The sequence below is a fragment of the Salmo salar genome, chromosome 06 (assembly GCF_965601325.2).
Source record: "Salmo salar chromosome 06, fSalSal1, whole genome shotgun sequence".
In the NCBI taxonomy this organism is placed as follows: Eukaryota; Metazoa; Chordata; class Actinopteri; order Salmoniformes; family Salmonidae; genus Salmo; species Salmo salar.
Window position 1 is genome coordinate 33,872,706 of NC_138296.1, and position 14,435 is coordinate 33,887,140.

The window sequence follows — 14,435 nt, forward strand, 5'->3', positions numbered from 1 at the left end:
TTGTTGAGTCTTTGTTTGGCAACATTATGAAAGGTTCTCCATTTTTTTAACTTGTAAAATAGGAACATAATTGGAAAATGCCATGGATACCCCCACTCTCAACTTAAACTGGTGACTGAACTAAGATTTGTTAAAGGCAATGGTATTGCTGTTGTGAGTAGTTGTGTAGTTTTGGGTACCGGTAGTTAGGAGTACGGCAAACACCTTATTTCTTTGGTTCCTCAATATACATTTACCATATTACAATGTAGGCTATGTGTTACAGCACTACTTTTGGTGTCCCCCTCAGGAATTGCTCTTGAGAAAATTTCATGTAATTGTCCCCCCCAAAGTTGATATCAGATTTTCGCCCCTGGATGTGGGTAGTACAACGATCACATACGCCATGTCGGAGTAATCTGTCAATTAACATGATTGACATATATATTTTCAAGGAGAAAAGGGCTGAGAAAAAAATGATAGGGAAAAAAACGTGAAACAAATAAGTTCCCTATTCAGCAGTGGTCAGTCCCTCCTTCCCTCCATCTCATTCGCAGAGTCGGTATTCAAGTGTTTGCCAAAGGTTTGACGTCATGTACATCGGTTTCCACAAATGGATTGTGAACCATCTTGAGCTTCACATCCAGTTAGTGCTCTGCCTTCTCGAACTAGCGTCGTTCGACGAAAACCGTAATTGTTATTTTCTGCGCGGATATCAATTTCTCGGTCAGAACTCCAGGTTGGGTCAAGCATTGAGGTTTGGTGTTTGTTTAACATATTTTCAAACGTGGGTCTTCTTTTGGAATAACAGCAATTGTACGCTATACTATCGTCCTCCAGACCAATGGAGAAAATGGCCAGACCTGTTCCTTTAAACTCATCTTTCCAACCTCCAACTAATGGCGTACTGAAATCCCTGTTGGAGAATCCAATGAAGCTGCCATTTCATCATGAAGAAGGTAAACAAAACGCAGACATCAAATCATTTGTTACGTTGTAGTTTACATTCTTTTTTTGAGACGATTGTTTTGTCGTTCTCGCTTTCAAGCATGATCTGTCAGTGTTGCAGCGCGTTAGCAAACAAGATACAATGCAGAAAAAACAGAACGTCTCCGATGGCTATAATATTTCGGTAGCCCGGTGTTTCTCACCTTTGGTTACTAAGAATTGGCGTTGATTCAAGTGTAAATTAAAGGGACAATCACTTTCTACATCCATTTTTGGACTTATAAATTAATTGATTCTTGAAGAGTAGAACTTATAAATGCCTCATAAGCTTAGTTCAACTGTCATACCCAAAATATAAGATTGTTTTACTCCAATGTTTGTAAACAATGAAAATGTAAACACAATATAGTCTCAACATGGTTAAAACTATAATTTTGATATCATGGACGGTCAATCCTTGTATCCATAACTCAAACTCTCCATGTCTATGCATTTGAGTGGTTACATTTCTCTAGCCCCATCCCTCAGCTTTTTACCGAACCAGTGTCGGGGGATTCGCTTTGTTATTGTTTATACTGCTGATTGCCGCATTAAGTGTAATGGATTAGTACTACTACATCTAGCCAGATCGGGAAGGAGTACAGTATGATCCATGATGGTTGCAATTTGTCGTTAAATGTACAAAAAAAATACATTCCTGGTATGCCAGCTCCAGCCTGATAAGGATACAGTGTAGCAACTATCCCATTAATTCATGTGACTCACGACAGAAAACGTCCCACTGTAAGTGTTTGTCATACATTTATTATTTGGAATGCTATTTTTCGTACACCGTTTAAGCTAGAAACGTCATTCAAACTTTTTTTTTAACGTGCAGAGTGGTCAGGACCAGTGTGCTTGTATACAACTTTTGGATGTCCTTTACACTTTATAAACTATAAAGCTTGTTGCCCTTCGTTTTGTCCTCCATCCACTTTAAAGGGATTTCAACATTCTAAAGGTCCCATTGTGACATCATTACATCCAACATTCTATGCACTGTGAACAATGTAACTTGTGACAACAATCAGCTACATTGATACTTTGCCAACCAGTTAGACAAAAGTTAGGACGTATGGAATCTTCCTCTACTTCTCTGCTATTGAAATCTGAACTCGTAACAAAAATATATTCTTGCGATAAAACGGTATAGCTGATTTAGTAACCGCATCAACTGCATTTTCTGTATTTAAAAAAAATAAAATAAATTGCCGACCTCCCCAGCACTTTAGACAAAAAACGTAGAGGGTATGAGATCTTGGTCTACTTCTCTGCTATTCAAATGCGTGTTTCACGATATGCCGAAATGTCAGTACTTTTTCTATACTAGAACCTGAAAAACGGCTGGGTACCAGAATTGTTGTTTTATTTTGTACTTCTGTCAAATGTCTCACGTCGTCTACGAATTGAGAGAGGATCAAGTCTGTCTATCAGCGTAGCCGATGTCCCCTTATAGCGCTAGCCCAAGCCTGTCAGGAGGAACCACTGGGAGTCTGTGCTGCATCACCACTTATGTTGCACATAAGTTAACACACTTGAATAATGAAAAACAGCATGTAGAAATGTTGAAACTGTTAATAAATGTTTTCAAGTGTGTGTGTGTGTGTGTGTGTGTGTGTGTGTGTGTGTGTGTATGTGAATGACGTCATGGGTTTTAAAGAGAACGCGCATACTTTAAAATAAGTCCCAAATGGAAGGGGAACAGATTGGTTTTCATCTGTAGCCCAATGAAATCAGCCAAAACAAGGTCAATAACTCAATGCATGCACACACTCCTATTGAATATGCATTCACTTGTATTGTAAATAGGCCTAGGCTACATCTTGATTTACCCAGTTTATCAATAGACTAGAGATTTACCATTCAAATAAATGATGACCATAATGTTATGTAGTTTGATTGGTTAAAAAAAAGGTGACATTTATTTGATAATTTATTAATTAATGGATACATTAAAACATTTTTCAAATGTAATGATAATGAACTCAAAAGATCCATCTGGATCAATTACCATTCTGTGACTTTGGCTAATACGCTTTCTTTTTTTCAATTGGTATCATTTTGGTATCGAGTATCGTAATACTAAACCTGGTATCGAAATCAGAACTCTGGTGTCGTGACAACACATTGAAATCAGAACAGAATTATCTTCTTCTGATCAAAAGTGGCAGATGTTTTAGTAACGGTTATCCACTGCATTCGTTAAGCTAACTTCCCACTGTTGAATTAACTGTCATATAACTTTCAGAAATGTAACATTTATAGCACTGGGTGAGCACATTTCTAGCATGAGACAATGAGTAAACATTTAGACTTTTGACACATCAGCTACTTTGACCACTTTCCCAACAACTTAGGCAAAAACTTAGAGGACGATATGGCATCTTGGTCTACTTCTCTGCTATTTAAATCAGAACAGAAATATCTTCTACCAATCAAACAACCGCTGTTTTATTAACCACATCAACTTTTAAAAAGAACTGACATTTTGACAACTTTCCCAACAACTTAGACAAAAATCTGAACACTATTACAAAAATACTTTTAAAGGGCAAAAGCAAGTCCAACAGTAGTACATTGTGGAAAGTTTGTAATCTACTGTAAATACACTATAATTAGTATTCCGAAGACTAGCCAGTCTAGAAACCATTTAGTACTTATTTGTCAACAACTTGATGGGGAATATATAGATAAAGTTTTTTCAAATCTATTTTAAAACTTCTGGAAATAGGTAGAAGAGAAATGAAAATATATTTCCTGAGACTGGAGGTTGTCCCCTAGAGGGTGCTTTTGCTATTGGAGTTGATGGGGTGTTTACTGTAGTTTGGTTATTTATCTATTTGCATCAAGTATATAAACATTCAAATACGCCTCAAGTAAGATCTATGTTACACGTTTTAATCAACAATCAGGGGCTGTAGATATTGTGTGTGTATATAAATAAATTAAAACTTTGGCCTTTTATTGGCTTAGCCGTTTTGATATTGTAAAGGCATTGTTTGGCTGTTTTGGTCTAACAGTGATGTGACTCTCCAAATATTTGCAGGTTTTGGAAAAGAGAAGAATGACAAAGAGAAAAAGTTGGATGAGGAAGGCGGTGCCAATACTCCACAGTCGGCCTTCCTAGGGCCAACCCTGTGGGACAAGACCTTGCCATATGATGGGGACAACTTTCAGCTAGAGTACATGGACCTGGAAGAGTTTCTGTCAGAGAATGGCATCCCCGCAAACTCAGCTCAGAATAACCAAAACCAGCCCCGGCAGCCCACTATCCAGCAGGTTTCCCCTGCACCCCCCTTACCCTCTGTGGTCGACCTCAGCAGCCATGCCACTACCTCCGTTCATACAGCCATGGTCTCCCAGAACTGTCTCCAGAGCCCCCCAGCCAGAGCAGGTAAAAGACCATATCACACACACTCAACACACAGCACAGGAACACTCTCAAATGAGGGCTAACATCTGCAAGGTCAACCAAACGCACACGCACAACCCTCCTATAGCTCTCAAATTAGGGCAAATCTCTATGGTCAAAACCTTAGTTGTTATGCTTTCTAATAATATGCCCTGGGCGCTGTTTGTCCACCTGGTGTACTCAGCACGCACATCATGACCAGGTTGTCTTCTCAACACTGAACTTTCTCCTTTACTGTATACCCCATTCCACTCTGACAAAAAGCACAGATAGAGGTTTCTCAGTATTTAGGCTACTTCAGGGGCTTTGAGTATGATAGGACATTTCTTCTACAATTCTGGCCCTGGACTTTGGAGCTTGAGTGGCATTGTGCCAAGTACTAGAAAGTTAAACTGGAGGAACAGTAGTTGTACAACTTGGGTGGGTTATAGTTTTGATCCCTCAACTGTGTAGTTTTTGTCAACAAACATTTACAGTTTTACTACATACCCGATGAAATTCCAATATTGATTTAGATTAGGCTCATTTTGTTGCTTGGCCCGCAATGCTCCATTTTGCTTTGTTTGCCTAAGGTGAATCCTGACGTATCTGTTTCTGCCTACTGAAGAGACAACCAGAAAAAAGTAAAACGTTCCTCCTTATTGAAACACACATTCCTGGTACCCAGTTATTTAGAGGTGTGAGGATAACATACCTTATTTACAGGCATCACCAAGGCAAACATCTTTCATAAGGCTAGTTGTCATGGTTTCAGCCTCTTGAAAGTGGGGGAGTGAATAGAGGTTCAGTGTAATTGGTGTGTTTGTTGGAGCAGGCAGATGTGATCTGGTTTGTGCTAGCCAGTTCTTTGTTGCTAAATAATGGACATCCTATCTGAATCTTCTAGTCGAGGGCAAAACAGTGATTCTATTGCCTGTAATTGTTTTATTTTGAAACTAGTTAATTAATGATGAGGATGGTAGTTGTCTTTATGACCCTATTTTATTTAATCAAGTATATGTAAATAAGGTGTTATCACATCAGTTATAAGTATGTTATATGTTTTAAAGGGAATATTTCTGTGTGCCCATTGGTTTGTGTTATATAGTAACTTTTTGGAATGTATTTTGGTTGGTATGTGTGATATCTTTTCATTACCATAGTTGGTAGAGCACAGTGTGTCAAATGCTGGGAATTGCCAGGTCTCCTCACGATACAATATTATCACGATACTTAGGTGCCAATACGATATTTATTGCGATTCTATGTCTATCACGGTTCTATATGTATTCTGATTTGATACTGCGATTATTATTATTTTTTATTATAATTTTTTTTTTTTTTGTGATTCGATGTTCATGACATATTGCTCACTATGTCTGCTGCAGGGGGACACGAGAGAGCCATGATAAAAACTAGTTTTGATCCATCATGGAAATAAGTGCTGAAAACATGTTGGCTCACCATTTTTAATAGAAGATTGAGGCCAAAGCTATAGGAGAAATACCAACGTTTTGGCACAGGTACAGCCGACTAGCGCCAGCTAACGTCAACTAGCTAGCAGGAAATATACAAAACGTTTGTTGTTGAGAATCGATACTTGGAGTCATAAAATGTATATAATATTGTCATAAATAGTATTAATATTACGATACTCTACTGTATCAATTCCCCCCCACTTACTCTGATCCACCCAGCATGCTTTTACTGTGATTTGCAATTACATTTGAAGGAATTGCAAATGCCCTAAATTCCCATCCATTACAAAAATTACCTCACAATTGCCATGGTAAAAAAGAAACATTCACAACTTCTTTTGATATGTGGCATTCTGTTTGACACATTTTAATATGATTTAGCTTGTACCTTGAAAGTAGTCGCAGACAGAAGTGTAATAGTTTGTTTCTAATGATGACATTATTACTCATGCCAAATATACCCATATGTATGTCCTTCGTCAGTGTACGTACAGTTACCACAATGTTTCTCTCAGTATTTATTTCCCCACTGCTTTCACAAAGTGAAAAAAAAGCTGGGAACAAACCTTGGCGTGGTACTGTAAGTAGTTTTTGGCCTCACCACAGGGAGTAATAGTACATCCAGACACAAGTCTGTCACTCAGTCTCAAAGAATTACATCTACATTTACAGTACACAGAATCCCAGCATGTGAGGGTGTATGTGTACGTGCGTGTATATTTGTCTCAGTGCGAGTGTGTGTGTTTTGTCTGGTACAGTTTCACAGGGCCTGTCCTCTCGACGTTATGCACATCCCCTCTCACGAGAGTACGGCTAGGTCTTTCTGACAGACACATGCATCCGCCATGTGTAGCCCCAATGCTAAAGGGAGCTTGTCATGGCATGAGCATCTCCTCCTTCCTTTAATTCTCCCTCACCAGACAGATCCCAGTCGGAGCCATAGCAGAGGCACAGGCTGAACCCTGATGAGATCACATGGTCAAGGCTATACTGCTGTCACATACACCTCCAGCCTAGCCCGCCCCACCAACCTCCCAATTTCATATTGCATGCAAGCACAATGCAGCCTGAGGTATCTTTGTTATCACAGCAGATATCCAGTGGAGTTAGCGATGGGCTGGTCCCACTGCTGGTTCAATAAGGGGCCTAAGGTGTATTGTTGGCAGGGGCCAAAAGGGAAGTGGAGCGTAGACAAGGTCAAAGGTCATGTCTAAACTTGTGTGCCATGGAAGTGACTGTCTGATAAGGTGTGTGGTACCTATGGAAATCCTCTCCCTATAGTAAACAGATAAAGGGGAGGCGTGGTTAGTTCTCCTGTTGACTCTATGTTTAGCATCACATTCATATACAGTAAACACTTAACACAATAATATGAATCCCCGACTAGCTCACACTTCATTTTGAAGATTGGTTGGAAAAGGCACAGACTCGATGTTGTTATTCCTTAGGGTTCGAGCTTAAAATGTTAATGAAAATCAAACCAGTTTAAAGAGGGTTTGAGTTTCTTTCCTGACTGTCCAGCGGTCAGAGGAAGAACATGCAGGTGAGAGTCAGGTCAGAAGTCATCTTAGCCCGCCGTCCCATCTGCACTGGTTCTACTACCACCCCACACAATGCAAATCTGATCATTTACCTACAGGAGAAGGAACAAGACGCAGAGCTCTTACCTTCTATCTATGTTTGGTGGACGTTGAACATGTTGTCAGACGGGTGTGTGTTGTCTCTTCCTATTGGAGGTTCGTAGAGGAGAGGTCACAGCCAAATACTATAGGGCACTATCAGCCAGGCTTTTCACCAGGCCACTCTTAGCCAGTAAAGCATGTCACTGTATTTTTACTCCAGTAATCTGGTCAGAATGAATGGTTAAAGTGATAAGACGTTTGGGCCACAGTGCTTGTTATTTATACAGGTGATATACTTTTGACAGATTGTTTTGGACAGCGTCTGATTTAGCCCTTGTAAGTAGCTTGGCACTAAGCTGACAGTGTTAGTCAGTGGCCTGTCGTTGTTGGGGACTAACATGCAGCCAACGTGTTCTTGACAATTCGCTAAAATGAGGCATTGAATTGGACCCCTGCTGAAGTACCACTTTGGATGGCCAGCCATTTTAGCTTAATGTGTCAGTGACTACTGATGCAATGATTCACTGGTGACGCCAGAGTGTAGTTGTCACGCTTGCGTGTCTACATTTCAGTAATTTAGCAGATGCTCATATCCAGAGCGACTTATAGTACTGAGTGCATTCATATTCATCCACATTTTTTTTTCTCTAAATTCATACATGTGTTTTCTCTTGTGAAAGGGCTGGAGTAGCTGTCTTACCTCCTTCTGCATAACGTACAAGCAGGTCAGACCTGTATGTTGGCCTCGGCTTAAATCTCAACCAGGACTGGGTGGAGCTAGAAATGCTGCTGTGACCAAAGGTCAGAAGGCTTAAGGCCGTAGCCAGCTTAAAGCACAGAGAAGCTGGGTCATGACGTAGGAAGTGACCTAAAATGTCGGCCTTTGAATTCTGTTTGAGTGAAATGTTTTCACCGCCAGCAGGAAGAATTTGTATTTCTTTCATTCCTCATTAAGTTTTCAAACCAACTACAAAAGACTACAGTCTTTTGATTGTGATTGGTTGTAATTGTCAAGCTGTTTTAAGTGGATGAATCTCAGGTAAATACACTGACATTGGGCTCTATTAGCTTACTGTCATAAGATGCTCACCGCCAGCCACCAATCAAATTACAGCTGATTTGATGAAGCCATCCAATTAAGTTCTTCAGTTCTGCTTGCTAATCCACTGAATGATGAAGGGTAGAATGTGAAACCGTGTCAACTGCTGACCTGCTGCTCTGTGCCATAGAAATCTATTAGGTGTTACGTAACATCCACAGAGAGATTGCAGAGGCACATGTTGAGGCTGGCTGACGAGGAGGTTGCCTTAAGTCAATTTACAGACAAAATGTTGTTGTCTGCCTGAGCTCAGCTGACTAGAGGCACTGATAACAGGGCCCCAGAAAAGCTTAAATAACACATCTTCTGTGTTTGTGAGAGTGTCTGTCTCTGTGTGTCGTGTTCTCTGTGCTCCACCTGTTGGTTAAAAGGTGCAACCACAGTTGTTTTGCTTCCCTGTGGGCAAGGCCAGTTGTAGAATTATTTAGATGAAATAGTCATTGACTTGATGGGCATGTATAGAATAAGACGGACATAAGAATATAGTCCGTCTTCACTTGCAAGGCTGGTATTGATTCTAGAGCAGGGGTGTCAAACTAATCTTTCCCCGGGGGCCACATACGGTCGTCAACGAGGTCCGGAGGGCCGCAAATTTTTTTTTGTTATATTTCCTTGCTGTCAAATAAATAGTCTTGTAGTACTCTGTTTTCTGAAATTCCGATGCTCCCTGACTGTCAAGCTTTCATTTCGGTGATTATTAGCGAGCTGGACACAGTCAAGAAACTATATGAATGTAGGTCCATTATCATTTCTACACATTTTCAATTTGGTTTTAGACATTTTAAAGTGTGTATACATGCATGCATGCATGCATGCATGCATGCAGACATGCAGACAGACATACAGTTCCAGGGTTTGTCTTTATTTTTACTATTTTCTACATTGTAGAATAATAGTGGACATCAACTATGAAATAACACATGGAATCATGTAGTAACCAAAAAAAGTGTTAAACAAATCAAAATATATTTGAGATTCTTCGAAGTAGCCACCCTTTGCCTTGATGAAAGCTTTGCACACTCTTGGCATTCTCTCAACCAGCTTCACCTGGAATGCTTTTCCAACAGTCTTGAAGGAGTTCCCACATATGCTGAGCACTTGTTGGCTGCTTTTCCTTCACTCTGCGGTCCAACTCATCCCAAACCAGTTCAGGTGATTGTGGAGGCCAGGTCATCTGATGCAGCACTCCATCACTCTCCTTCTTGGTCAAATAGCCCTTACACAGTAAGGAGGTGTGTTGGGTCATTGTCCTGTTGAAAAACAAATGAGAGAGATTTTTTTTTTTTTTTTACTCAAACCACCCGTAGGCCGCATTGGACCTGGCTGTATGTTTGACACCCCTGTTCTAGAGGATCAGCTTTGTAAAGCACAACCATGTTAAAGAAGAGAATGGCACAATACTATGATGTAAACAGGCACACGTGTGTTAGTTTCCCCATAAGTGCCCTCCTAGGGACTTTTTAAAGGGGGCTTTCTAGAGAACTCAAAAGTACCCCTAGTATGGGGTAGGAGATGAGGGGGGGGGTACTAATGACTGCCACATTTGTCATAGCTTTTATATTACATTTAATGGCAGATTCTAGAACCTTCATTTTAAGGAAACCAGTTGATCTAATAAGGCCTAATTTCTAACCATTACTTTCTCAAGGACCATTGCACCTCAAAGCCTGCTCTTGCAGAGAGTACAGTCTCTTCTAAACATTTCCCAGACGTAATTCAGCAGACCCTCTAACCTGTTTTCCTTTGCCTTTCTCCTGCAGTGCTGCCCTCAGCTGCCAGGAACACCCCCAGCCCCATCGATCCAGAGTCTATTCAAGTTCCAGTGGGCTACGAGCCCGACCCTGCAGACCTGGCTCTGTCCAGCGTGCCCGGACAGGAGATGTTTGACCCCCGAAAACGCAAGTTTGCCCCAGAGGAGCTCAAACCACAGCCCATGATCAAAAAGGCACGCAAGATCTTCATCCCCGAAGATCTCAAGGTAACCTACCTGGAGCCTACTTATGTGGAAGGTTGAAAGGGTTTGCCACTTGTTTGGCCAAAAACTTTAAGCACCATGTTGCCTTATGTTATGTAAGCAGCAAGTGGACTTATTCCACCTAAATAACCAGAAGTATTTTTAAACCACAATATAAGGAGGAGCGTTGGTGCAAACCCAAACCGGCAGCTTTTTCAGTATTGATAGGGAGGAGGCGAACTTGGCCAGGATTTAGCTTGACAGGTTTAGCCGTGGTCATTCACCCTTAACCCGAGTCATAAGATGTTGTTGGAAGAGGTGTATCACATGTACTATTTTGTTTGTTGAGGTAAGATGGCTTCCTGCAGGGTGCAAAGGAGGTTGAACGTTTCAGGCAGTTATAAATAACATTATGGAAATGTAATAAGTGAAAATGAGATACATGATGACATAAATAATAGGTCACATTCGGAATACTGTTTATTACTCAGGTGAATCACTTTATATTTTTACAATACCACAGGTAGTGTGAAAAGAAAATATGAATCACATCAGTGTGTTTCACATCCCTTTCCAGGATGACAAGTACTGGGCCAGACGCAGAAAGAACAACGTAGCAGCCAAAAGATCACGGGATGCCAGGCGACTGAAGGAGAACCAAATTGCCATCCGGGCTGGATTCCTAGAGAAAGAGAACGGTGCGCTTCGCTCAGAGGTGGCCGACTTGAGGAAGGAACTGGGTCGCACCAAGAACATTGTGGCCAAATACGAGGCTCGGCATGGGCCCCTGTGAACCTCCCCAAACCAACGTCCACGCCACACCCTTCCCTCTCACCCCCTCACCCAACAGTTTGAAGGACAATGTGCCTCCCTTTTGGCGGCACTGGCCCCCCCACACACCAACCCCTCACCCCTGTACATGATAATCCTATAGGATTCTATCATTTGGAATTTGAATTCTGTCACTGGCATCCGTTTTGTTTGTTCCTTCTGTTTTCTCACTCATCCTTTATGTACAAACATGTACATGGGGTATGAGTATGTATGTACAGTATGCACACACACTTTCCTCCAAGTACTACAAGGCACTTTGAGTATTAATGAGCCAACAACCTACTCTCCCGGATCCCTACCCTGTCCCCTCCTTCCATTGTTCATTTTGTAAATGATGCCATTGTGTTTTGTTTTTTTCCCCCTTTTCTCACCTGTTTTATACGTGTGATCAGGACTGAGAACTGTTGTAATGTATCTCCCTCCCCATCCTTCTAGTGCTGTTTTCAGAGGGATCATCCTCCTACCCAAGACCCTGTTCCTGTCTGTTATGTCCTGTACCTTCCTGTAGCATCCTTTCTCAAACGGTTTGTACTGCGCCTACATTCATATTGCAATTTTTTTTTGTTATTGTACTTCCGTTAATATTATACATTTTCGTGTCCATTGTTCTATTGCAGCGCTGTAACATCAGTTCATCACATCAGGACTATAAGCTACTCTTGTGATTTTAATATTTTCTTGTTAGCACTTAACCTCTCTCTCAAACCTCAGTATAACTGTACAGTTGAAAAGAAAAACCAGTGATTCTTTTCTATCACACATTGAGCAATAATCTTTTCCAAATCTATATTAATTCATGCTACCAAGTATTTCCTCCCACACCGATCCCCCAATCAGAGCACCTCTTGGTCTCCAGTAGAACCCACAACCCTCTTGTCTCTCGTTGCATGATCATTTTCTGTTGGGAGTTGCGCTAGTTAGCATGGTGATGGTGAACAGATTTCCCACCCCGTGCTCAGTGGTTTCTCTGCTGCAGCCTGTTCCACAACTCAGCTAACCCTCTCTGCACTAATCTTCTAACACGTGTCACAATCTGACCTGGTGCAATGATCCTCAGTCTAATCTGCCTGATATTTATGTATCTTTTCTGTTAAGGACAGATACATTTTTTTTAAATATTCAATTGTTATTATTATGACTTCTATTTGTCTCGTTGATATTGTTATTCTTATTATTATCATCTCATTGTTTTTATTTGAATATTTCAGCATGATTTCTCAGAACACAAACCTCAAGCTAATCGCAAAATGGTTTAATTATTTCCTTTTTATTTAGCATGATTAACAAGAGTGGTTCTTCTTTTAATAATCAATAGAGATATCTGTATTTTTGTAGCTATGTGTTTGCCTTCTTCTGTAAGATGGCTGTATGACTGTAAAAGATGTTGTAAAAATAGTTGGATGGTGTTGTCCAGTACTGTGGTTATCCCAAACAATTAGTTTACTACAAACCAAAATATTCAGTACAGAGGTGATATATTGGTTATAAGAGATGTTTATATAAAGCTATTCTATATGGGGTTTTTTGTACAGTATTTTTTCGATACATTACTGGCTATGTATTTTAAAGGCACAGAATCCAGAATATTATTATTAAAGAATACAAATACATTACTCAAAGAAAACAACCAATATAGTAGTGTTTTGATATCTTAACCATAATAATGTGGTAGTTTTACAGAGATTCCTCCAAATCCAGCAGCAGTAATGGATACTTTTGGGCATTATTGGAAAGACACTCCTGTATCCTGGTTATATACTATAGATTTAGCCATTAGTAACCTTTAGTTCCTTGTGTCATAGAATCGTAGTACTTTAAGCTCTCACCAACGTTAACATGAAATAAAGTCGTGAGGATGGAATGTATGGAATGATCTTTAATTGGTTTCTGAAGAGACCCACTATTGCAAAGGAGATGCCAACACTTGCTTGCTATTGATTGTCATCGATGTCACCACTAGGTGTCTCAAGAAGACTCCTGTTATGGGTCCCTTCACTCAGATGACCAAAATATGTCACTGGAGTCCTTTGATGGTAAAACTGAAAAGGTTTACCTTTAGTCATATTCTGATATAAACTAATATTACTAACATTTGGAGCCATCTCTATGTTCACTAGTTAGAATGATGTTACTATGAAGGGGGAGGGCAATTTCAGGTTACTGTAGCTGCTGTTTGTTTGTTAGACCTTTGTGGTTCTAGTAAGCCCCACTGCCTGAGTGATATTACTCTCAATGACACTGCATAGCTTACTGTGTTCTCTATTTCTGCTATAATACTTTTAAATTCACAATTGACCAAATACAGTGTAGTGTTCCTTACCTGTTGCAGATCATGGTCCAGCCAAGGTGAGAGTAGAGATGATGATGTTTTGGCTGTAGAGAAATGGCTGGAGGTGGTTTTCCTTATTCACATTTCTATAGCCCATCTGTACAGATATGGGTTTTGTTAGTTGTGTGTGTCTATGTACTTTAACATGCTATTCTGTACCATGGATGTACCATATGAAAGAATAGGATAAAGCCATTACCAGTCCACACATTTCCCACATACCTCCCTGTAGAGTGACTTCACTACCTCACCCATGAATGGAAGAAAGTAACCATAATTCTGAGTCTATTCCAGTGCCTTGAATACACTGACTGTTCTCAGTCTCTCAGCGATGTAATGTCATTATCACCACTTGAATAGGTTCAGATCTAATGCAGCAAATATTCTATATATTTACAATTGTCTTTTTACTTATTTAAAACACAATTAACTAATTACCATTGTATTAATGGCAACACCAATGGACTGTTTCACAGAGGGTACATAGATGCACAATGAAAGGAGTATTCTGTCTTGTCTGTCATGGAATGAATGCATAACATATGATATTCAGTCCTTGGTCTCCCTTTCTGTAATTTGTAGTGTCTAATAAAGTATTTTCTGTTTCTTTCAATGAGTGTCACACTTATTTCTGCTAGTGTCAAACATTTTTAAACTGTTTACACTGAGTCTATATAGTACTTAGGCACAACAACACCTCCTCGGGCCTTATTGCTTAAGAACAGCCTTACTGCTATTAAACTGGTTACCAATGTAATTAGA

General features: G+C 40.2%; 1 protein-coding gene across 1 annotated transcript; it reads left to right on the top strand.

The window, feature by feature from the left end:
- The first annotated feature begins 588 nt into the window (after positions 1-588).
- On the top strand, positions 589-14,286 carry LOC106606950 (hepatic leukemia factor). The gene is made up of 4 exons (XM_014203446.2): positions 589-938; positions 4,013-4,360; positions 10,317-10,534; positions 11,088-14,286. Exons 1-4 carry the CDS (start codon positions 824-826, stop codon positions 11,301-11,303), a joined length of 897 nt encoding a protein of 298 aa, XP_014058921.1. The 5' UTR covers positions 589-823; the 3' UTR covers positions 11,304-14,286.
- Positions 14,287-14,435: the final 149 nt, after the last annotated feature.

Coding starts and splice junctions, on each gene's coding strand:
- LOC106606950 (XM_014203446.2), top strand. CDS start 824: ATGGAGAAAATGGCCAGACCTGTTCCTTTAAACTCATCTTTCCAACCT. Junction 939..4,012: donor GCCATTTCATCATGAAGAAG/GTAAACAAAACG, acceptor AAATATTTGCAG/GTTTTGGAAAAGAGAAGAAT. Junction 10,535..11,087: donor TCATCCCCGAAGATCTCAAG/GTAACCTACCTG, acceptor ATCCCTTTCCAG/GATGACAAGTACTGGGCCAG.